At 41.7% G+C, this 26,015-nt stretch overlaps 1 protein-coding gene across 1 annotated transcript; it reads right to left on the reverse strand.

Annotated features, from left to right (window-relative positions):
* Window positions 1-6,451: 6,451 nt before the first annotated feature.
* On the reverse strand, window positions 6,452-25,165 carry hs3st3b1b (heparan sulfate (glucosamine) 3-O-sulfotransferase 3B1b). Its single transcript, XM_085285122.1, has 2 exons — window positions 24,278-25,165; window positions 6,452-9,504 (listed from the first exon to the last, which is right to left on the reverse strand). Exons 1-2 carry the CDS (start codon window positions 24,856-24,858, stop codon window positions 8,886-8,888), a joined length of 1,200 nt encoding a protein of 399 aa, XP_085141248.1. The 5' UTR covers window positions 24,859-25,165; the 3' UTR covers window positions 6,452-8,885.
* Between the last annotated feature and the right edge of the window lie 850 nt (window positions 25,166-26,015).

A 26,015-nucleotide genomic window follows, 5' to 3' on the forward strand; every position in this document is an offset into this window, starting at 1 on the left:
GAGAGTGAGTCCTGATGGGCCAGATGGATGGGCCCATGGCTGGATTGGTAAAGGGCAGAGAGCTCCAGTCCGACTCAGACGCCAGCAAGGTGGAGGTGGAGTACTGGTTTGGGCTGGTATCATCAAAGATGAGCTTGTGGGGCCTTTTCGGGTTGAGGATGGAGTCAAGCTCAACTCCCAGTCCTACTGCCAGTTTCTGGAAGACACCTTCTTCAAGCAGTGGTACAGGAAGAAGTCTGCATCCTTCAAGAAAAACATGATTTCCATGCAGGACAATGCTCCATCACACGCGTCCAAGTACTCCACAGCGTGGCTGGCAAGAAAGGGTATAAAAGAAGAAAAACTAATGACATGGCCTCCTTGTTCACCTGATCTGAACCCCATTGAGAACCTGTGGTCCATCATCAAATGTGAGATTTACAAGGAGGGAAAACAGTACACCTCTCTGAACAGTGTCTGGGAGGCTGTGGTTGCTGCTGCACGCAATGTTGATGGTGAACAGATCAAAACACTGACAGAATCCATGGATGGCAGGCTTTTGAGTGTCCTTGCAAAGAAAGGTGGCTATATTGGTCGCTGATTTGTTTTTGTTTTGTTTTTGAATGTCAGAGATGTATATTTGTGAATGTGGAGATGTTATATTGGTTTCACTGGTGAAAATAAATAATTGAAATGGGTATATATTTGTTTTTTGTTAAGTTGCCTAATAATTATGCACAGTAATAGTCACCTGCACACATAGATATTCCCCTAAAATAGCTAAAACTAAAAACAAACTAAAAACTACTTCCAAAAACATTCAGCTTTGATATTAATGAGTTTTTTGGGTTCATTGAGAACCTGGTTGTTGTTCAATAATAAAATTATTCCTCAAAAATACAACTTGCCTAATAATTCTGCACTCCCTGTATCTCAGTAGAGCTAAGTGACAAAAACAGTTTTCTCACAGTAAATAGCTATCTTGGGTGAGTCGAAACCCGAATTAAATATCAGGATGCAGGCCTATGATAAGGTACGGCAAAAGACAATGTCTAAGATCCACCAAGTTTCCATTTCCTTTCTTTTCCAAAGGGCTGCTCCATGCTGCGAGCAAGGCAGACAACTAAATTTTTAATACCCCCCACCCAGCTCCTCTGCCATGTTTCTAGCTATTCTGACAAGGTTGTTTGGATATTGTGCATTTGTTTTGCAGCAGCTTGAAGCTAATATGATCAAACACACCACATAGTAAACTGCTTTGGAGGTATAGTGTCAAGGGACAGGAAGGGTGGGGGGAAGGGGGAGTTGAATCTAGAGGAGGTGATGAATGGGAAGAGTCAACAGGGGTTCGCGTGTCTAGTGCTGCCAGGTGTCTGTTCCCATCCCAAAACCCAAAGCAGCAGCAGCCTGTACCCATAACAGCCCAGGAGGCACCCTCGATGACAATAAGAGATCATCTGCAAACTCAACAATTACCCCCTGTCATTCTGCTGAGCTTCTCCGTTAATTACACAAACCATTTCCTTCAAGATGGCTCGCTTGGCTGCTAGCCCAGAAATCTATCATTCTTGTATCTGCATCAGTCGGATCCATGAACAGGTTAATCAGGTTAGTCGCGAGTTAATACAGGTGGCTTAGATTCAGGGGACAACCTGGGTGTACGCCAAAAATACATGCTCCACTTAAACCTGCCCGACTGGGGCTTTTTCAAAGTATTTTTTTCTGTCACTCACACCACATCCTGTTTGCCTTCCTCTCTAGCATGTCTTTCAGTGCTCCAGCTGAGCAATTACCCAGCTCCAGACTTGTAAATATCAACGATGATTTTCTGATGAGAAGCAAGTCACTACCTGCTTCAGGACAGGGAAATGGGCTTGGTATGAAAACCACATGCTGCTTAGCTTCAATTGCTTACTGATGGCTCTGTTTGTACTCCATCATATGACATGGACTTCTGTTTACTTGATGTGATACGTTTTCCATTGAGGTTGGGTGGCTTAATAGAAGCGCAATGCCAGAAGCATACACCACTCCCACAGTGGTATTAGCTGATATTTATGACTAATAATGTCTGAGTCACATCTTTACCATTGGTTGGACACCATCACGCTGCCATACATTAATGTCAGTTCAGCCACCGCAAATATTTTTTTTTATCTGTGGATGAGTCTTCATATATAACCCAACTAATACAAGGCCTCACTTGTCTTACTGAAAGCCAAGTTTTTATACACTGAAGTAATGCAGAACCGCCCACGATACACATTTTTATATCCGTCTTTATCGTCCCAAGAGGATGTCTGTGACTGACAGGAAAGAGACACTGCTTGCCCACCTTTTTATTTGCCACTACATCACAGCGAGCATTCGGCAGGGATTTCTGCTATGTTCCACTCATTACAGCCCACGTGTTCCTCGGGGGACTGGAAATCATGACGAGGCCCATTTGGTGTGTTCAGCAAATACAAATTGGTATGGGAAGTGTAATTGCATTGAAAAATGTTCTTTTCCATCTGAGGCTGTACCAGTGGAACGAATTCAGACTGAAGATTTACTGTTGCTTTTTGGTAAATTTACTGAAATATTTCCAAGTATTAACGCTCCTATATTTGAATAAGTAGTGTTTTTAATTGTGTTGCAGCAGGGGTCCTTTGTTGCGCTGAGCAACCAAACTGGAACACAACAAATAACAGGATGTGTCAGTCATATATGGAGCATCTATACCCCTGATACCACAAAGAGAAAACAATGATTCACACCTAATTTTAACTTTAAAAATGTAGTGGTAAAATAAAGCTAAATATCTCAGATTTGGCCACAAAGCCGGAGAATCTTTTTTATCAATTTAACTTGCAAAGCCATTTAAATTCCTTGTTTATTTTCTTACATATTTTGGTCAATGCTAAAAGTAACTGGTTTAATTTGTTTTAAACTAAAACAGTATTTTGCAGAGGTATAATCTTCAATTTCATATTACTTGCTAATAACGTCAATTTAAATACGTGCTTACCTATATAAGGTAATTTATAGATGTGTTGTTGGATCAACAACACATCTAAAACCTTCAGGACACCGGCTTTCGAGGCTGGGATTTCCCTACCCCTGCTTTAGGGAAATTTTGTCTTCCATGACTACTACTCACTAGTTCATATTTTTTTTAAGTTTCTAATGGGTTAACTGCAATAAGGCTGACTGTCTGTGACACAGACAGCTATAGTTGGTAGCTATCTAGGCATCACCACATCTGTGCGGATGCACTTTGGAGATTTTTCGTTACGATTGCCTTATAAATAACATGGCTTGCTGTGTGGTTAATTGGAACTGAAAATCCATCCATTAAGTCTGCATTCCAGGCGCTAATTAGCGGGCATCCAAGCTTGCTACTGTTACTGACAATTTACCCTTTTCTTTTCTCTCCAAAAAAGTGATGGTCCAAAAGTCTTAAGATAATGGCCTCACAAACCGCTTGGTGATGGCACAATTTGCTTTGCTTGCACTATATGGTCGGAAAATATAGAGGCTTATACATTGTGAAAATTTTGGAAGACCAAGTAAATTCAGTAACAGTTTGCCACAGATGCCACATTCCTTTCCTCTGGACAGGTATGTAAATACATCACCTCTGATATTGTGAATGAGAGCCCTGTTGATACAAGGAGGTACTTCACAGCCTTGTAAATAAACTGCCCTGGAGGTATATCTCATTATGAGCCGTGAGGAAACACTGCCTGCTTTTACAGGGAGTGAGGGTGTGGGTAGGGAGAAAGGGCATTTCCGATAAGGCAAGCAGACCCACCGCTACCAGCAGCCAAACCTCCCACACAGATATGGGTCACATGAAACCACACATGCCCCCCACTTCTATAACCACAGCACCACGCTGAGAAGGAAACAGAAAAAGAAAGAATTTGCCAGGATGCCCCACTCCCCGCATCCACCCTACCCCACTTTCCCACCCCTTTCACAGAAAATCATCCTACAACACTGTGTCTCACACCAAATGCAATCAGTGAATTTGATAAGTCCTTATTTCAGTTTTTGTGTGTTTTATAGGAAGAGTAAATAAGAATTAAAAGGCACTAAGAAACAGCTCTTGCCCATGCTGTGCACTGAAATGTAACTAGGATTTTGATGTACTTTGTACTCCTATTAGGCTTAAATTCATATTTAAACATGGGCGATTAAGTAAATAAAATTATAAAGTAATTGATATATGAATACACGGAACAAAAAATACAAAGCAAGCACACAGCAGAGAATGAAGACAGTTATAAGCTCCCTGACAAAACTAGTTTGAATACAGAATCTACTGAAAGCATTAGGGGTATGTACTGTGGTACAGATGTTTTCCTGCCTTCATATCTGATGCGTGAGAGAAAGTTAGTGGTTAAATCTGTAACCTCTGCACGTGCAATAGTGTTTTTGGCCTAGACACCTCACCCCAAGTAGCTCCTGATGGCAGGGCAGCACCTTTTTTTGCACGTGTGTAAATGAGTGAATGAAAAACATTACAGAGAGCTTGGCAGGTTAGAAGGTACAGAACTGTAAAAGTGCAGGTAATTTACCATCTACTTTATCTCTTAATCATAAGGCTTGCCATCACCAAAACACTGGAATATGATATGTATTCCACATAGACAGGCGGCCCTTCCATTCTATGAAGTATAAGAGCAGCAGCAGTTTTTCTGTATTTTACATTCATAAGTATAATTGTCTGAAGCAAACAAAGTGCTGATAAGAAGTAGAGGACAAGCCCAGAGTTTACAATTAAGCATCTAACACGAATGAAGAATAATAAAGTAATGCCACTGGAGTTTAACACTATTTGTGTTACGTTTAGTTTATATCTACCATGCACGGGACAAGATAAAGTGAGTTTCTCATCAAACGTTTACATTTCGGTAAAATGCCAAAGAGCTGAGTGCAATTGTAGACGTCTATTCTGTTTAGTCTATTTAAAACGACATTGCCGTAAGCTAAAAAGAATCCACAAACAACATCCACGCATTGCATCCATGCGGTAGCGAAACTCGTTCAACTAGAAACATGCATGAATGACCTACCTAAGAGACGTGAAGCATCGGTCTTTGACTTTTCAGCAAATTACGCATTTTTGCATCCTGATCCAAAGCTGCAATATTATGACCGGACAACAGCTACTTCCGGTCCAAAGCCGATCTATATGGAAGCCCAAGAAAGCCAGTAACTAACAAATGCGCTCATTCCTTCCACAAACTCTCCATGAAGCGGCATAATTGAACTGTTAGGGGAATAGCTTGATAAGAAAGTCCTGCATTATTAAAAGTGTGTTTCATATACTTTTTAGCAAATGGCCACCTGATGCCTGCTGGCAGTTGTTGTGGGGTACCAAAACTCAAAGTGGCGCCATTAAATTAAAGGGTCAGTTCACAGAAACTGCAAATATGAAATATCTCCTTTCACCACATAAAGTAAAGCTGAACAGATGTGAATATTCTTTTAAAAATCTGGTATGTGTGGTTACTCTAAATATGCACTACAGACTTTATTTTGAAGAATTTGAAGAATATAAAGTAGGAGTCACACCAGGAGGCTTGTCCTCACTACATCTTAAAATGCCTGGATTTATCCCCGCGCAGTTTGTTTAAAATATTCTCAAGAACATCTTACACAAAGAACTGAAGAGCATCTGCAGGTTGTTTACATTGCTGTATAGTAATAGCAGGCAGTGTGTTGTGTTTGCGGCTGTACAGGAAATAACTTCTTATGAATGCCATCACATAGTCAGGCCATTCTAAACAAAGAAACCATTTCATTTATACTCTGTATTTCTATACAAAGAATTGCAGTAATGAATGTAACTTTGAGCATGCCTGTACACCTCCAATTTTTATACATAGACAGCAATAATTTAATAAAGAGGCTTTAATATATTTTGTGTAATTCATATTCATGTGTTGATCTCTTATAGCTATACCTCATATTCTTGCAGTGCTCTGTTTTCTTATTTTTTTATTCGTTCTAGTTGCACATGGAAACGACATTACAATCCTGTGTAAGTTACATATTACAGAACTGACAACAAAGTTGACTTTGAGTTTTCACAAGTGTAGCTAGCTAAGCCATATACTTAGAACATATCATGACTGGCTGAAGCTGACTCGTGAAAAAGAAACTGTAAAAATAAAGCAGTTAAACTTTAAAAGGACATTTAACCATAAAATCTGTTTTAGTGTACCTACTATGCCTTTTTTGATGCTGTTTTCCTCATTTCTTTTCCACTTTGCTTGTCTTGTCTGACCTCATGCCACTGAAAATACTAAACAAATAACATAGCTTGGTGAATTACTCTATTTAAAACTATATACACAGATAAAACCACTTGATGGAAAAGATGTAGTATGTAATAGAATATGCAGTATTCATGAGAGTACTGTATGCAGATGGTGTAGTCCTCGAATAGAATCAAGGATACAAGTCAAGCACCAGAAGATTTGGTAAAATATATATTTTTTTATTTATTTCTTCATACAAAGAAATATTATGAATGTTCAGTATTTAATCATCTAGAAACATCTGCTCCATGTTGCTCTTGCATTGTGTAAAATTAATTCCTTTGATGTACATACCACAAAATACTTGATTTACATGTCTTTTTCATTTTTGTACATACAGATCTGCTAGACTAAATACATATAATATGTGGATAAGACAAACATTTCTAACATTTTTAGATCTGAAAACAGGCTGAATAAAACTCAACCATAACAGATGCAGCAACATGGGAGTAAACCCATGGGTGCAAGGGTTTTATTTTATTTTTTTCTTGTTTCTTTTTTTTTTCAGATATCCCCTCAGTAAAAATGAACAGAAGTCAAATGCAGTACTCCCATCAGCTTACAGGAAAATGTCCGACTTTTCTTCAACAACGTGACAGCTTGCTGAAAGAGGTCACCATAAATGCTTTTAATAATCAAACATTGCACTAAGGAGAGAAGAGGCAATGAAGGCTTTCTTCAAACACGTTCTCACTAGGAGTACCATCGCTCAGGCAGAATAAAAGCAAGCCTCAATCACCCCTGCTAGCAACCATTGGTTTGAGGTGAAACCAGGTAGCTGGTTTCAAATGGAAAATAAGAGAAATAGCAGAATAAGTGGTTGCCTGTTTTAACGCAAGCAGGCTAACTGTGTTGGATCCAACAGTTGAAGAGGCACAACATTTTCTTATTTTAATAAGGACAATCAGATTTGACTTTTCACTAAATGGCAGTCTGACTTGAATGAGTTTTCTTGTGTGGATAGGTTGTCTACATTCAGTCTGAGCTCTGCATAAACGCATTAAAACCCTTCTCTGGGCGCTAATAATTAATTTCCATCATGCCTGCATTTTCATAACTGATGCCACACCGAGCATGCATAGCTTAGTATAGCACAGCGTAGCGTAGCATAGCGTGAAAGCAGCCCCGTGCCCTTATGATGGTGCACCATCCGCTGCAAAGACATCACTTCAAAGATGATCACCACACATTTTCTCACTCTTGCATATCAAGAATTCAAGTAGAAAGACAAAAACTAAGAAGCAATGCCGGGGACAAAAGCAGATCGCGACTAAGCCGTGTGAAACATGATATCGACATGAAGTTTTTTTTGGCAACGAGTGTTAAGATTGAAGAGATGAGACTTGAGAAGAGTGAATAAGGCATAAAGTATAACGGCCATGGATGATGGCACATGAGGTTTTCTGATGACACAAGAGGTTAGACACCGAAACCCTGCCTGAGGCAATTCTTGCTGTGCTATGAGTGCTTCACAAAAACCTTTCCTGTTCCTTTGATCTGTTTAGTCTGGGATCTAAGATGGGGCCTGGTGGACTTCTGTTTGAAGAAGTGCCATTTCAGTGAGGCGAAACCTTGCCGTCGTCTCTCTGTCATCTTTTCTATCTTTATGCTCGATTTCAGGCAGATATGCCTCTGCTACCTCACGCAAAGAAGAAGAAAAGAAAATAGGACGCGCTGTCCCTGTGACCCGCTGTGCACCAACTCCTCTTTTCCTCAACAAATCAAATGCCTCTCAAGGAAATTTGATTGAGACTTTGTGTGACCTTTGAACTGAGTAGATAGGGCAAAAGCCTGGCTACCAGCCAACACTACTTCAAATGTGGAGCTAGAGAGCAGAGGCTCGATCGATCTGCCAGTTACCTTTACTTGATTAGCATAACGTTAACATGGGCCCTTATGTGGTCCGGGATAGGATTTAACATTTGATGGATGGGCCATTCATTAGAGCAGGCAGCAGGAGCACTGAGAATGAAAGGGCAGCTGTATACTTTAAGCATGAGTGACACGATGAGTATCAATTAGGTCTATTGATCTACCTGTTATTGAGTGGAATGGGACAAGAGATGTGCTGCTTAGGGTCAATGACAGAGCAGGAAAATTGCACCATGAAAAACCTAGAAGGATGTGAAACACCTTAAAAAAGAATGGCTTTGAGAAAGGGTATGAAGAGGATGAAGGTAAAGTGTGTGATGTAAGTATACATGAAGATTCTCCACTTCTCTGTGAGCACTCTGTACCCGTAATATGGTGCCTCTACACTTTCCGCCCTAGTTTCTGCTTCAATCTTCGCTGATTATCTGCATTATGAAGCACCAGTAAATCCACTGAGTTTACAGGACCACAAGGGAGGAGCATGAGAATTCAAAATAAAAACGAGGAATGTTAAAAACAACACGTGGGTCAGATGTTATGTACAAATATGGTTAGGCAGCTTAGTGAATTAATTGCTTAGAAATAAAAATAAATTATTATAAAATAGATTTTCTGTACATTTTACATATACATAACAATATCTCCACATCTTGCCTTTGAATTACAGAGGAAAAAAGACAACTTCTCAAAAAATTAAAAAAAAAAGTCATTTTCACATCAATCCCAGCCAAAGTTATGTCCTGTCATCTGGTAGAACTTCATGTTGAAGGGCCTGTAGAAGTCTCGTAGTCTCTGCACCACCTCAGGGTCAATGTTTGGATGGGTTCGCCCTTTGGTTTTTCCAAGGCAGTGGGGCTTGCTGCTGCCTTCTGCTTTCTTCAGGCACGGGAATCCCTTGGTCTGGTTGAAATAAAAATGTTTGTCTGTGATGATCCTCTTGAGCCCGAGAAAGTCTTGCACACGGCCCAGCTCTCCAGCTGGGTCGCTGATCAAACGCTCGCCGCTCACAAACAGGATCTGCTCCATGGGGAAGTACTGCAGCCAGTTGTCCAGGTGCTTGGCGTAGATGCCAATCTGGATGGCGCTCCATGACGTGTCAATGAGCCCTGTAGTCCTGTTTTTAAAGGTGAGGCTCTCAAACGAGGGAATGTCAGGCTTCTTAGACAGTGTCTGTGTGTAGTCGGAGATAGCTCTAGTGACAGGATCCCTCACTACGACGATCAGCTTGGTGTTCCGGGACATGGCGGAGATTCGGGCAGGAGCTTCCCTGGTCACAAAGTAGCTGGGAGTTTTCTCCATTGTGATTTGGCCCTCCAGGGTCTTGGGCATCAGCTCCCTGCAGAGAAAAAAGAAAGCAGGCCCAAAAAGAAGGTTAGGAGAAGGGTAAGATGCAGTAAGTTCTTGCATAATGTAATCAAGTTGATGGAGTGTACTGTGCTCTGCAATCAATGACTCACTAAGCCTGTAAAGCCTTATTATAGGGCTTGAAAACCTATTAGTGCAGGCAGCTCTCCAACATCAACAAGCTCACTCACTCATGAGATATCTCACTTCTGAGAAAAAACAGAAAACCTTTATTTACTCCAGAATCAAACAACTAGAGGAATTTCTAAATGTGACCAATCCTCTCGTTAACCATATTAGGTTTTCTAAGCCTTGCACAGACTTGCATGGTTGAGAAGACAAATGCAACACCCAGATCACCTAGAAGGGGCAAGATTTCATTTCATTTCATTGTGAATAATTCTGATGAGCCTTACAGTGTATTTTCTTTCCAAATTAACTCACAGCATGTGCAGATTCCATTATCTGATGTGTCTTCCCTGAGTTGCTTTTCCCCAAACCTCACTGCTGGATATGTTTCAAAGTGGTCACATTTAATCAAAATCTCTTGATATGCCCAATGGAGCAAACAGGCACAAAAAATTTGCCTTGCTGATTCAGGTATAGATGGCCACGGTTCTCTACCACCCTACTGGACCCCCAGTAAATGCAGCACCACAGAAAGATGATGATGTTTGTTTCAGAAAGGTTTTTTTTGACAAGAATGGCTTTGCTTTTGTGCGAAAACTGGCAAATGGGCTTTAAACATATATGTTACATGCAGACATATAATCAAGAGATACATGGGAACAACTGGTTTTGAAGGAAAAGTGAACGCACTCTGCTCTCTCCGCATCGGATTTCAGAACTAGTGGCCAAACTCAGAGTCTAGATTATGGTGGAGGCGATAAGAGCGGTTTGACTGACATTGGGATGTGGATCGCTTTTCGCTGTTTGGCCCCCAGACCGGGAGAAAAAGTAGCCTGTGTAATGTACGTGAGATCAAATATGTTTCTGTTTTTTGCTGGATGGAAAGGATTCAAAGGACTGTTACACACACACAAAATGGGCTGAAATTCAAGACATAAAACATCCCAACAAAGAATGAAGAAAAAGCAGTTGAAATCATTCAAAGGAAGGGAGAGATAACTGAGGGCATTGATCTATCAGGGAAAACACTCTCACAGATAAGGTTCCTGTTAGGCTGTTGTAGCCTGAAGCTCGCCTTTGTTGTTAAGGCCAGAACACTAATAGCCCATTGTGTAGACAGTACTATGGTAGCAGATCCCATTCAAACACTTTGTAATCCTACACAATATGTTTACAGGTGACAAAGGCTGAAGACATTCTGTACATTTAGATATTTGTAATGCTTGATTCGTTCCCAGACCTCCATCTGCTCCTCAGGAATATACTCTAAAGGCTGGAATCTAGTTCATGTCCATTTAGCTCGTGGTTAATTCATGTAACATCAGCTCTCTGTCGTCAATGCACATATCAGTGCGCACGAGGTTGAAAAGTGGGGAGGGGAAAAAAAATACCCAGGGTAATGTTGGGTAATCACTAAAATGTCTCATGGAAATGTTGTTGGCATTTGTGTAATCTTAATGCAGTGCTTGTGATCTAATTATGATGATATCATCTTGATTACTGACACATCAGTCGAGTGAACGGAGCAAACGAGAGGGAAAAGCGAGCTTATTTCCAAACATTAATAGCCTGTTGAAATCAGAACGTGCACGCCAGCAAGCCATTTCTGGATGTATAAATGCAAACAGCACATGAACACACGCTACGTTTTTGAAAAGCACCTCTTGAATCTCCTCAAGGAGTATAAACCAAACATGCTTGAGTCAAACTGCATGCCATTCTTCATTCTCTCGATGCACAATGGTGATACTGCCTGCAAGCTTTTTGTCATTCCTTGTGCTAACATACAAAAAGAGTTCAGAGCCAAACAGAAGAGGCAAATGGCTCCCGAGCTAATCCGATTTCAACACGACAATGTGGCATGGAGATAGGGAGGAGGCCTGAGTTACAATGTGCATAGTGATAGATTATGCTGATCCAAGCTCAGGGAATCCTAAAAAAAAATCAAGTGTTGGGGGTTGAAGGAGCATAAAACTAGGGGATGGTCAGAAAGTGGCGAGGAAACCCCTAAAAGGCGCCAAATCCACAAGAAGAGGGCCCCCCTAATAAAAAATCTCCACCTCAGACTTTGCCCACTCTCTCTGCCAAAGAAGCCGGAGGGGAAAAGGCAGGAAAGGAGAAAAGAGAGAAAAGGAGGGGAATTTAAGTGGGACAAGTAGCTCTTGGAAAAACAATGCCTATTATGCTCTCTTTTGATTTATGAGGTGCTGCTTTTAAAGATTCCGTCAGCAAACAGGCAATTCTGTGACACCGGGCTCCTCTTTTTTCCTCCTTTTCTTTGAAAGTGAGCCTTTGTCCCTGAGCGGAGGGGTGAGCAGGGCAGTGGTCAGGGCACAGGGGCGGGGATGGGGGCAGGGTAGAGAGGGGGCAGAAAGTGGAGGGTGGGTGCTTACTGGGGCCTGAGTGGAGCACTTCGCCATCCTTCTCAACCTCAAGAGAAGCTGTTTGGAGAGCTCTTAAGTGAAACGTGTGCCAAAATTGCCCTGCAAACATCACCCTGTCCCCTTTAGATAAAAGCAACTCTTGTCTTTTATAGGAAACAATAACACTCCAAATAACTTATTGGACCTCATATAGTATATCACAAAGAATTCTTTGCTTGGTGGCACTTTTGAAATTGTTATATACATATATATACTTATGTGTGTGTGTGTGTGTGGACATCGTTTTCCATTAAGAATAATTCCAAGTTGACAGGTAAGCTAAAAACAGTGATAAGACAGAAAGCAGAAGCCGCTGTCACATGACAGCATCAAAGAAGGGCCAGCGGAGCGGCCCTTTGGCCTGCGCTTTAAATAGCCCTCATCCCATCAGAGCTCAGAATGAGGGTTATTTCGATCTGATGTTTCTGCCTCCCTCCTGTCACATTTGATTCAATGATAACGGGCTGCCACTGAGCTGTCTGTTTCACAGCATCCCTGACAAAATGACTGGTTTGCTCAAAGACAAAAGGAAAAAAGCTATTTGGCGTGCGTCTGTCGATTTTATATTTGATACAAAAGGTTTTCAATTATCTCACATGTCTGGATGTTGAAAGCATTTGAATCTCAAATTAGGGTTTGTTTATTTGAATACAGACAAATCGGAGGGCATTCTGTATCGACCATAAAAAGGGAGGGTGTGGCTTTACTCGCGTGGGCATTTAAAGCTAATGCACTCTGATTTCTATGGCTTGAATACCCTGGAGTGAGTATTACCGTCCCATGGGAGGTAACAACACCCACAACAACAGTATACAACAGTATACACTGTACAGTGCTCTAAGCATGTTTATGTACAGGCTCAATTAACCTGTCAGCATACACTAGTGTAAGAAAATCAAACAAATCGGGCACTTCAGAGGAATCAAGCACTTAACTTTGTGCTGAGTTTTCTTTACATTCACTCCGGTCTCTTTTCCAGTGATCTAAGATGGTTCACTCGACCCTTGGCAATCAGGCCTTGAAGTCCGATAGCAAAGTGACACTTCACGAGTATAAAGCAGGAGAGGGAGGAAATGAGGGAAGAGGTACTGAAAGGCTCCCTTTCTTTTCCAAGGGCCTCCTTCCGAGACCCTCTCATGAACCAATGCGCTGAACGTACAAGCATTTTCAGGAAATACAAAGACACATCTTTATTCCTTACTTGATGATAAGGATCTCGAAAGCCATTTGTTCATTCACAGTCCAAAGTGTTCCTATTTCCATCTTTTCAACCCAGGAGACAACAAGCATTTGAGCCTGATTTGGAAATGCAGGACATTTCATGTGCATCACAAACGCATATGAAAGAATTCATGGATGAGGGTTTTGTTCATAGTAGCCTGCATGCTATGAAACAGCAGTAAGCAACATGTTTACACGACATGCGCACTACAGATGCTACTGAGGGAGGCAAGCATGCACGGCTCTGCTGGTTCACGGAATATTTTCAAAGTAGCATTTAAGTACATACAGAAGCCAGACATTTTGAAATACGCTCCACAGTGCCTGGAGTCTGACATTATATTTACCACAGAGCATGGCTTTGGCTGTAAATTAAAAGAATAAAGAAGATGGTTTATGGCCACTCCAATGCAGAGAGGGAGGAGTGCTCTGAATGGAGTCGCAGAAGCTTCATCTGGTCTCTCTTTCAAGCACTCGAAGAGGAGTCCAGGTGTTAGTATGTGGTCACTTATAGCTTTTTGACAGCTCATTTCCTGGCTGAGAAGAGCCAGACACCCCTGCTTAAAGATGAGATCTTGCAGGAGTATAAGCTGAAAGGTGTCTGTGTGCATCTTTATCTTACAGTTTGATGGTGATATATCTTTGGGAACCCCAAAAACTATACATTCCTTTGGCCATACTATTGAGTAAGTCTCCATATGTGCATGTACATTTCACACACACCAAAGTCATGCTACAGCCTCAAATTAACAGCCTGGCTTCAGTGCATAATGGTTTCACTGTAAAGAGAAGGTGGCTGAGTGGAAGCCCCTCCAAATCTTCTGTCTGCTAAAGGGATTAATAATGCAGGCTAGCCTAGTATCACACACTCAGACCTTGAGAGCAGGACCCTGCATGGGATGGGGCATATCTTGCAGCTAAAAGGAGGAGTGCTGCTTGAAAGCAAAATTCCTCCTCCGAATTGCTGGGAATGCTGTTGTCAAGAGTGCCTGTCAGTATTAATGGAGTTACTGCAGACCACTTCCCACCCCTATCTCTGTTCCTCTACTAAAAAGCGATTCTGTTTAGAAAGTCCCACCGTCTCACCAACAATAGTACCCATGGTCTTGACTCAAGGTCATACCTAGAACATTTATCACAGCATTTCTGCTAACAAGGTCTTATCAAGAACGGAAGGAAGGACAAAAAGGAAATAGCCAAAGGTTCCACAGCCGGGTCTAAAAGGTCAGGGTGTAATTATTCGCTAGCATTTTAATCTTTCTCAGAGCAGCACAGATTGCAGAGGACAAACTGGTCAGAGCTCTGTGACACTTTGACACAGAAATTCTGGGCTTGAAGTCCTGATTTGGTTGATAAATGTAACTCCTAGGCCCTGAACTCCATCAAGACATTGCGCTATGTCAAAGCAGCCTGGGAATATCCTGACCCTCCAAGTAAACAAAACAGTTAACCCAACCGTCGCAACCCGTCCATCCATCATTTTAAGCTGAAGTCAGGGAGTTGCACTTCACTGATGTGGAGCTTTTTTTTTTCCTCTTCATTTTAGCGCCTCTTACAGAAGGAATGTGTGTGTAAAACAGTGTGTAGGAGTGGGAGCGTGAATGACAGAGACAATGTGAATCGACAAGAGAGGGAAAGACAGAAAGTGGGAAAGAAGGGAAGTCAGGCCTTGCGGTTTGCAGACCATGCACACTCGTTTGGGCTCATACCCAGCCTGGTTTTGGAGGCAACATCAGACACAAGTAAAGCAGAATAAATAAATAGAGAACAAACCACCACATATAATGCCATGGGCTTCATGTTTACCCCCCTCTGTAATGTCCTGAAAATACTTAAGTGAGGTTGAGACATTCTTCTCTGATGCTGTCGTGGTTACCTTATGATGGGTAGCGCTGCAGAGGCGTGACAAGCACAAATTATTCAATTTTAAAACTAACTATAAGTTTTCCTATTCGGAAAATCTGTTTTCAAGTGCATTTGTTGCTATCTGGCACCTTCGGAAAACAACACTGGAATGTGTGGAGCCGCAGAGATTATTCAGGCCTGGAACCACACCGGCCTGTGGCCATAGGCGGCTGCCTAGAATTACTGAGTGTTAATAACCCTGCAGCGAAGCGAGGGAGCCCACCATGTGGCATAAATAAAACAGAGGAGTTGGTGAAAGGCATGGCGGGGAGAAGAAAGTAGCAGTAACTCCTCCCGTTTTGAATGTGCAACTCTTCGCAAGTGCTGTCCTATTTTTCCTCCTTCGGGCTTTTAAAAGCATCGGCCAAGAAGAAAAAAAGTAAAAAGCTTTAATTGGCCAACCTTAAAGAAGTGAAAGATCCCATCATCTAAGCATAACTTAAGACTACATCTCATCACTTTGTTTGACATGTGATACAAGATGATTCACCTGACACCACCACAGCGATCAAGCTACTCGCTGCGTGTGCGTCAGCCATCAGATGGACACGCTGTGAAAGCCTCCACTTTGTGATACTAGCCAAAATTTGTTTAGCACTAGTAATCCTCTTTAATTAATGTGTTTGCTTGGGGTGTTTGCTGAAGGTGTTACCCCGGAGCTAGCCACGCATTCCACCACTCCATCAGTATCAGGGTGCGACTGGATGACAGCTGGGATGAAATAAACCAGTGAACCGTAAAAGAAAAAACAACGGGGCAAACAACAACGGGGAGCTGCAGGTGAAGACTCGGTTTGTGTATAGGAGCAAGTGTTTGCCTACTCTGTGTGTGTCTAAGCATATCTGGGTGTTGATGTGTGGGTGTGCAGTCAGAATCAGCCATTCTGACTGCTTTCCTGACGCTTGACATGCACCAAGAGGCACATGACTCCTTGATCTAGCTACAGCAGAGATGAATAAAAGATGAAACAGACTCAAGAAGAACTTACATGCCACCACCCCCACTCCCTAGGCGCACACTCAGTCACACACAGAGAGACAGAGGGAGCGAGCAAGCTACTTTGCATCCTGTTTGAATTGGCTGTCATCCGTAACTGCCTGCACACCTTTTTGAAGACAGGTGAACTACAAAGTGTGTGTGCAAGAAAGAGGGGATTTCCTCTCTACTGTATGTCACTCACCAAGCCCAAAACCATCTCTGCGTGTGTTTGGGCTCTATCATTTTGCTTCTATTACTCACGCTGCAGCTGTTGCTGCAGGTTAATGGTTTACAAATTCCTAAAGACAGCCTGCCTCCCAAGCAAACATATAATTAGCTATACTGAGTAGGGATAGCATGACAATTAACCTACTCCTTTCCGAGATGGAAACAGTGGCAGAAGCAGTTTTTATCCTTTAATCTCTCTCTTTTCCTTGGTCTGAAAGGATAGATTTTTTTATATAAATATACAATAACATCTCCAAGCAATAACTCTGTCTTCAGCTTTATAGAACTAAGTTATGTTTTGCTGCATTGTTTGCTATAAATTCCATTCAGAGGCATTTTTCGCTAAGGAGGTGGGCAAACAGAGCTCTCAGTACACAGAAGAGCAGGGTTTCCATCCAGATTCCAACTGGTGGTTATGTGTTATGCTTTGCTAGGGTTAGAGAAATACCGTGGTTTTAGTAAATAAACATGTTACATGTCAAGTCACCTTCCTGAATTCTGCAAGTGCTTCCAGTGCTGCCAGGGTCTAAAAATAGCAACGCAATTAATAATTTTGCAGTATTTAGGAGGAAAAAAAAGAATGTTGCGATTAAACACATTCGTGATAAGCTCACTTTGATGTATTTCTGGCTTCCAAATGCCAGCGCACATCCATAATTTAACAGACATGCCAAAACACAGAATGCTCTAAATTTTCCGATTTGGAAACTATCTTTAGTCTTATTTCGATGGCACTCTTCACACAAAGATAGAAATCATCAGGCTTTTCATCTTTTTTTCAGCAAATAAAATTTAGTCCACCTTTCATAAATAATCTTCACTAAGATCTTAATATCTGACTTCCTGTTGGGGTGTTTTGGTGTTAAATTAGCACATAACCGCTACAGTAATATTAATATAACTTACAGATAATGGAGGAGTAGTTTTTGCTTCTAAAGTAACTGAGTGCAGTTTTCAGCTTTAGATCAGTTAAACAAGGAAGAGAAAAACTGCACGTGGTGGAAAAATAATTGGCATTGAGTAGAGTTTGGCCAGGTTGTCTTAGAGGTGAGCTGAAGTGTTCTTACAGCTCTTACGAGAGCCCAACAGCACTGGGAGTACATCTAAATGGAGAGAGTGACTAGTGTCGAGCAGCCAAGGTGGAGGGAGACAGCTCGAGGTTTCTAATGAGCTCTGCTCTTTTACTGCCAGGCTAATGGAAACCTCGAGAGACCTTCCTTGCATTCTCTTTCTGTGTGTGTGTGTGTGTGTGTGTGTGTGTGTGTGTGTGTGTGTGTGTGTGTGTGTGTGTGTGTGTGTGTGTGTGAGTGAGTGTAAGAGAGAAAGCGTGTCCTCCTTTCTCCCACAGGCAGGCTCGCTCTCCAACACCCTAATGGCTACCTCTGGGACTTAATACCTGGGACAAGTGAAGCTGTAAAGGTCTACCGTCATCAGTTTTTTTCCGTTCCTCCCACTCCTAAATTACTTTTCCTTTCCTTTGGAAAGGACATAAGACTCACCTGATTAACCTACCTTTAGAAGAGTAACAGTAAATAATTAACAAAATGGTATACGGGTGTCTGTCTCCAGCAGCCTCCAGGGGAACCTTTTTAATGTGCCAGAAAGTGTTTATTTAGCAGCAATGACTGACCATTAACTCTGGAGGGAGGATGTCTGGTTCTGTTCTGACATGTAAAACAACATCCAAATTATCACCTCGTTAAAAAGGGTCTAATTCACACGTAACACAGAGGGAGGGTTTGTATACCGCTTTCTCCATCCTAAGCTTCCTTTCTCCTTGCTCCAAGACCACTTCATTTGAATTCTTTGCATTTTATTGTTGGTGGGCTTGAATTACTTTGGCATTATAAACAGAGAGATTTTACATCAATGCCATTCAAGCCTCTTTTTATGATGCCATTGTTTATTTACACTGACACAAGCCAGTGTAATGCCGCCCCGGTGTGTGATTTTGCATAGCACGCTGGCATTGTGTAACCAGAGGAGTTTGACATCTAACAAAGCAGCGCCAGTCCTGACTTACACAGATGTTACTACATGCACTGCAATCCCTAAGTCACTCCAACATAGCCCCCAATCCAACCTTCCTTTTATACAGAACTGCAAAAAAAAAAACAATGCCACAAAATGTGTCTTTTAAAAATGTGTTTGTGTGGGTTTATTTGTGTTTGTTTGAATGACTTTGTCTTCTTATTCTTTGCATCATCCATTTGAGTCAAATGTTGACAGCAACTTCCTGTCAGCCTCCTCTTTTATCCTCTGATTCAGCAGGAGGTTGCTGTCTGTTGCAGCTATATTGTCTTCACTGGTGTGGCTAGTGTTCTCTGCACACCAACAGGAGAAGGATGGGGGATGCAAACCACCACGGCACAGCGCTGCCACTCCCTTCTCCACAGGTCTCCCCTTTCACTATTAACCGGTTGTAATTTGGGGATAAAAGCTGCCTTTTTTCCCTGCTTCTCCACCTCCCCCAAGGTCACTCTGTATTCTTGACCGGGCTACGCCAGCTTAGGCAAAGAGGAGAGGGCTTCCCTCGCCCCTCTACACTGACCAAAGCCTTCTCTGGTAGTGGGTCACGGCTGGTCATCGAGGCCTGCAGTGAGCCCCACCCAGAAATGTAAAAACCAAGTATGACATGTGACACCATTCTTGCACATCAGCAACACAAGTGCGCAGCTGGAAAACTGGAAAAGAAGGAAGAGATTTGAGGATGATGTTTGGGGGAAGAACTGGGAGGCACCGATGAGAAACAGGGTGCCACTGACGAATAATCCACCCATATGGGAACTGAAGGTGGAAGTTTAGCCAACACGGAGGCACAGTTTCAAACTGCTTGTTTTCACGTTGGCCACTGCTATTGAGGATTTGAGCAGAGGATGTGAACCTGCTGTCAGCTGTACGGTTGGCTGGCCGGGCGCTCATTCCCAGAGGAACTGTGGAGTTCCAGGAATCAGGAAACAATCAGAGGGCCAAAGTATCTAATCATGAATCTGGCATTGTCTTTACTGCAGCTCCATCTGAATGAGAGCCACTTAAACTTTCAGTACTTGATTTTTATCAAACACAGTTTAAAAATAATGTTTTTTTTAAGTCTTCCTGTACATAACTCAGTAGGTTTTCTGCTGTCGTGCGATTGTTTATGAAGCGTTGTAAGATCCCCTGTGGGGCTTGTAGCTTCCAGCAGCTTTCTGTAGCTCTGCAGATGGTCAACACACAGACCCTGTCAGCAAGCAGACGTGGGTCTGACCTCAGTCAAAGGCTCTTAACCCACCTCTACACATTACCTCCAATCAAGCCTGACCAATCAATACTGGCTATCCCAGAGGGGTCAGGCCATGGAGACATTTGTGTATGATGTCTGACAGTTTCAGTCTTCTGTGACATCAACTGAAGATTATTTGTGGTTTCACAGCTGAGCCTATTACAATAACGCTGTATGTATTGAATGAACAACACTTCCACGTACCCACTGACTTTCCTTAAAACATCCCGTGTATGCAAACATTAGCACTCGATGTTTTGTTGGTCAAATGATGCTCTATAGAACCAGGTGGCCCTTTTGGCCATTCAGAGGAAGAAAGGAGGGTGAGGTCAGTGGCAACAGAAAGTGGATGGGTCACCTACATGGAAATAGGAGCTCCCCTGTGGCGAGCAGATAAAGGACGTGCACCCATCCAGAACCGTCTCTGACATGGTCAAGAGATGCAGTCTGACTCCACCTCAAGAACTAGCAGTGGGGGTAGAGATAAATAACGGCTTTCAAACAGTGCAGACTTCCGCAAGCATCCTAAGTCTGATAGAGGAACTTGGTTTCTTTTCATTTTTTTTAAAGGAAGTTCCCCTTTCAACAATGCTCCACTTGTCCTTTTGTGGTGCTGTAAGTAGCTTTTACTGACACTGCTTTTTAAGTCCGTTTACCTCCACGGTGTTTTATCACAGACTCGATACAAAGGTTGACCAGCGAGACATCCTGCTCAGGGAAGGCACCCATTCAGACAGAACAATCTCTACAGAACTGGAATCACCTTTGATTGCAAATCACATGAAGTGTGCGATCCAACTGTTATATTACTTTACTTCGACACACCACTTCTTTAAACTCACAACCAGAAGCAAACCTTTTTAAAAATTCTCATGCGGAGAACAAACAGCTGACAGCCTCTGATAGGTTCTAATTAAAACGAGCTTAGTAATAGCACAAGTTAACACCACAATATGAAAACCTATGACACATACCACTATATGGCCGTAAACTATGTTACTGCACCCTGCCCGACATGTGTACAGCTTCTCGTTTAATGCTAAAGCCACTCCGAGGGAGGAGCGACAGCGTCAACAGTGCCTGGGCCTGACAGTGAGCTAAGACCAGAGCCCGCGACACGACAGCAAAACCACAGCACAGTAATTACATATCAAAGCCCCTTCATAGCAAATACGGCTAAATGGGATATGAAGAGAGCAATATGCACCACAGACTGACAGGGCGGGATGAGGACTGTAGTCAACAAGAGTTAGGAATAAATAAAATACTGCAAGTTGAAGAAAACAAAGTCGGTGTGGAAGGAGAGAGGCCTTCAGCTAATGTGCATGAGTTAGAGCATGTTTCAAGGTGACATACAAGATCATACAAACTGAGGGAAAAAACTGATTTAAGCTATTCGCAGTTTCTTAAAAACTTCAATACAAACTTCTATAAACTCTCAAAAAAGCCAAACCACTCCAACTTTTTATGAGCGTTCCTGTCACTTCTCTCTGATTGTTTTATTCCATCAAGTGAAACACAGTTACAAACGTTTGCTTGCTAATTATCTTTGTTCTACACCAGTCTGTGAAAAATCACACAAAAATGAAAGTGGTTAATTTAAAAAAAGCACTTGCACTGTTTTCCCTGTGCTTATTCTTTGGGAGCTATTAGTTTTTTATTTTATGAATGACCTTACTGCAATTATGCCATTAATGTGTGTGCTATAGAGAAGCATACATGTTTTTAAAATTATTATCAGATAACACCGGTTTCGCTTACACTACTCCAGGGAACAGGTGCAAATAGAAAATAAAGAACCAATGTTCCTCTTCACATTCAGTCACAGTGGCCTGCTTAATTCTGAGTCACTCTTTCTGTGTGTGTGTGCGTGTGTGTTCGTCGGGGCTAGTTCATGCATGACCTCACTGCGAAAATGTGTACCTCCTGATACAAGGACCCCTCGGTCAAAAGCATGAATCATGTGTTTGTCTTTGGCACAACTAAAAACTGTCAAAGAACATCAGAAATCCACAAAAGGACTTGTTATCTCCACCTCCTTTCATTTTGAAACTTCTCTTCCCGCTGCCTGCCCGAGTCTTTTCTGCTCTCTCTATCTCTCTCTGCGGCTGCATTTACTTGGTGGAATTCCAACGCTAAATGCGTGCCCATTGGGGGAGGCGAGGATGGTGCAAGCTAGTTACAATGGTGCATGACAGGGAGATTGTGCAAATCAACAAACAATGAGAGGTACGTTACACAACTCAGACACAAACACACACACATAACTGTCTCCATAAATGACCATGATCTCTGATCACATTCCCACAGAAAATATTTCAATGCCACACAATTTTGCTTCTGTCTGGAAAATGTCAGTATTCCCCTCCCAAATTGCCAAATCGTCTCCAGTATTTTATTCTAATGGGACAGTGAGGGGGATCAGCAATGAATTAAGTATAATTTCCCTTCTCTGTCCATCCTCACCCTCGAAAAAGAAACCCTTTTTTTCACTACAGGGACTGCTTACACCAGCTGTTTCACTGTAATGTTCACTCCTCACTGCAGTTCTTTAACAGAAGTATTTCATAACAGGTTTTGCTGTTACCAATCTGAATGAACTTGAACAAAAAGTTCATGGATTTTTGTTTAACATAAGCGCTGTTTAGATGTGCCTCCAAAGCATAAAACGCCTTTATCACAAAAAATAAAACACATAAAAATAATGTGGAGTGTACACTGCTCCAGTGCTGTCGAATAGCTTGTGTTTCTAATGCAAAATAATCAACAAATAATAAAATTCTATCACAAAACCTTGAGTCCTGATTTCTTTACATGGTTTTGAAAAAGTATTGAATTTCATAGTCTAAAAGCTGACTGTACTTTTCCACATTTCCCCATACAAGAAAAGTTGGGCATGCAGTCGCTGGAAGTCAGTTAAATAACCGCCTTCCCAAACCAGTTAATCTGGCTGCAATAAATCAATGATTCTATCAAAGCGAGCACATGAAAAACAAATCACAAAGACGTGATCACAATTTAAAGTGTAAAATCTTTTGATGAACTTTGCTTTTTTTATATTCATACAAAACTTAAACTTAAAAAAATAAATAAATAAAGATGGTAATTAACCACATTGGGTAAATGTTTTTGAAAGCGTGATTATAACGTAAACAATAACATTGTATCTGTAGGTGTCATTTTATCAATTAGTAAATGATAATAAATCAATAAAATCAGTTGACCATTGGTAAATGAACAGCTGGAACTTTACCTGCATTTTAAAAATATCTTAAAAAAATACCTGAGCACTGATAAAAAATAAGATAAGTAAAATATAACTAAAACGAAACAAAATATGTGTAAAACTAGTATTAGAATATATTTTTAAGTCTATCTGTGCTGTGACCTGCCAAGTATGGTCATTAAGCTCAATAGTCCCTCAGCTCCTTATATTAACACTTAAGTGACCAGGATAATCTCAGACTGGACCTCTGAAGATGGTAAATGGCTTTTGTTCTATAAAGAATCCTTTCATTGTCTTTTACATGCCATTTACTTGCATTAAGCCCATTGACATAACAATAGCTGAACCCCTTTCAGAGCAACAAACACTACTAGGTAAAATATTTCACGGGACAAACATGTAATAATATTGAGATTTTTTAATTTTCCAAACCTGATCTAACAAATCAACTGATTTTTTACCTTTTTCTTAACTGGGTCTTAACACAGTGAGGTTGGTCAGATTTTCTTGAATTGCGCTTCAAGACTCTTTTCATAAGGCGTTGTAGCTGAGTAGTCTGAAATTTGTCCGTATTTGCTCACTATAAGCGAAGGAGAAAGGTCGGTCAGGACCTGACTGTAGCCCGTACAAACGTAATAAATGAGAAATAATTTAATTAAAACCTCTCCTTGGTCGTAAAATAACACGACTCAATCAAAGAAACTGGAAAAGTAGGTTTGAATCTGACATACAAGCCTGAGTACGCATCCCCGTGGAGGTGCAATATTGCACTGTGTCCAACAGAGATCACTGCACATCGCAGAAACACGCCAATCTCACCGTAATCTCTATCAGGCTACATAATGCGCTTTCAATTCTTCGATTCTTTCAAAACAAAATTACGCACGCGATGGAAGGGGAAAAAAGCAAGCCATTAACCCTCATAATTAACAGTTAATTATAAATGCCTAATCTGTGCTGCCGACATCCAAAAGGACGTAAACATACAGAACAAAGCGGAGGTAACAACCCGTGTGTTTATTTAAAGGTTTAAGTTGTGAAATAAACTCAAAACGTGCTGGATAATTGTTAGAATTTGGTGTGCTTTGATGGGCTCCAAATGAGTGACATATAAATCAATTTATGAGTAAATAGATTAAGCTGTGTTTAAAAAAGAAAAATGACTTAAATGTTGTTGGATTGAAAAATGAACAAGCTTACAAAAAATTGTGTGCAACCTCTAAATCTGACGCACAAATCTACAGCCTTTCCGACCCTTGTTTGTCTGGCTTACTAAATAAATTCAGCATCGCTGTTCTGCACTGCATTGCAAATTCTTTCGTACAGTTTCTTCCCCCGGAAAAGTGTATTCGCCCTGCATCCAGATAAACAAACGCCCGGTGATTAGTTTTACCTGTACCACTCCAGCCCGTTGTCATAGTTGCGGTCGAAGAAGTGAGGCTCCGCTCCCACGGCTCTGATGTCAGGATGGACCCGGAGAAACTCCAGCAGAGCCCGGGTCCCTCCTTTCTTCACCCCGATGATGATCGCCTGCGGCAGCTTCTTGCTCCCGGAGCCGTTGGAGAAGCTGGACATGGCGCTGGGCTCCGGGGCTCTTTGGTGCTCCCCGTGCATCTCGTCCCAGTCTTCGGCTCTGTCAGAGTCCAGCTCGTTATTGAGCAGGTCTCTGGACGCAGCGGTCCTGATGGACGGCTCCTCATAGTCACTCTCTATATCCTCCCAGGGCTGCGGTTTGGCCAGCAGTCTGGACACCAGGTCCGTCCTGCTGCTCTCTGTCCTCTTGCCCACCGCAGAACCAGTCTCCTTGCCCCGGTAACTCTCCACGACCAAACTTGGCATGGTGGAACAGTAGCCCACGCATGAGTACAGCATGTATACCCAGATTAAAAACATGATGCTGAGCAGTATTAGTTTCTTCTTCACGGGGCTGGACCAGAAGGCATACAGGTTGTGGAAAATCAGGCTATATTCCATAAGCCTTTCGGTTGAAAACCATATCCCAGCGGCGCATATTGCCTAACTCACTCCCGGTGGCACCTTTGCAATCCTTGCAAAATTAAGCACATGCTCATGAAAAAAACTAAAAATAAATAAACCCTACAAATAAAACAAACAAATAAACTAGCCTAAATAAAAGCGGATGGATCGGTGCATCCAGGAATGAGAAGGCATGGAGGAAACGATAATCACAAGGGTGCTTAAATTTGGGGAAAGTGTTGAGTTGCGACAGGCGCAGCACAGCCCCGCGTGAGCCTCATCTCAGGTTTGCACGAGCTCCTGGGTGAGCGCGAGACCTTATACAGAGACGCGCGCGAGAATGACGGCGGCAACGGCCAATAGCCGCGAGGGAGATAAATATGCAAGGCTTATGTTGATACAAGCGGGCCAATCAGGTGGGAGCATGGGCGAGTCCGGCCGTGGGATCCTGGGTATGGAAATGAGGCGTGTGTGCGGGACTCTGCTGAGAGTTTGGAAAACTTTCACACCGGGCAAAGAGTTCAATTAGCTGAAGTTTTAAATGTTTCACTCATCGTTCACACAGTTTTTTCCCCCATCTATTTTCAAAATGGTTTTTTTTTCAACTACGAATTCCAAAGCTAATGTTGTCAGAAATATGAAAAAATGGTGGTGAAAAAATGTCTATAGGCTACATAAACAGTGCAAAAATAATCTCAGTTCACAAACCACATAATTTGAATGACACAGACTGTGAGTGAATGCGAAGAAATGAGGAGGGCACAGTGCTGGCGGTTAGAACTGGAAACAGGAAGCGTTACTTCATTATTTAGTTGATATTTTGTACATATTATCAAAAATTTCAATCCTCCCCCCCCTAAAGAGCAATAGAACCTATTAACAATGACATACTAAATAATAACAACAACAACAACAACAACAACAATAATAATAATAATAATAATAATAATAATAATAATAATAATAATAATAATAATAATAATAGTTAGCCTATAACTCCCAGGTATATTTCCTTTGTATTAAACGTGTGTCTTAATTGGATTTTTTTTCGCGCATTACAATAACTTTGCTTAGTTCTCCAACTTAGTTTTGCAGTTTTTTCAGTACTCAGCACGTTAATTAACGATGCAAAGCAGGAAACAATACTTCGATAA

Source organism: Mchenga conophoros, linkage group LG8, assembly GCF_057382185.1.
Source record: "Mchenga conophoros isolate Kocher_MC1m ecotype Shallow Benthic linkage group LG8, M_conophoros_male_GT1.1, whole genome shotgun sequence".
NCBI classification, from domain to species: Eukaryota; Metazoa; Chordata; class Actinopteri; order Cichliformes; family Cichlidae; genus Mchenga; species Mchenga conophoros.

Coding starts and splice junctions, on each gene's coding strand:
- hs3st3b1b (XM_085285122.1), bottom strand. CDS start 24,858: ATGGAATATAGCCTGATTTTCCACAACCTGTATGCCTTCTGGTCCAGC. Junction 9,505..24,277: donor AACGGGCTGGAGTGGTACAG/GTAAAACTAATC, acceptor TTTTCTCTGCAG/GGAGCTGATGCCCAAGACCC.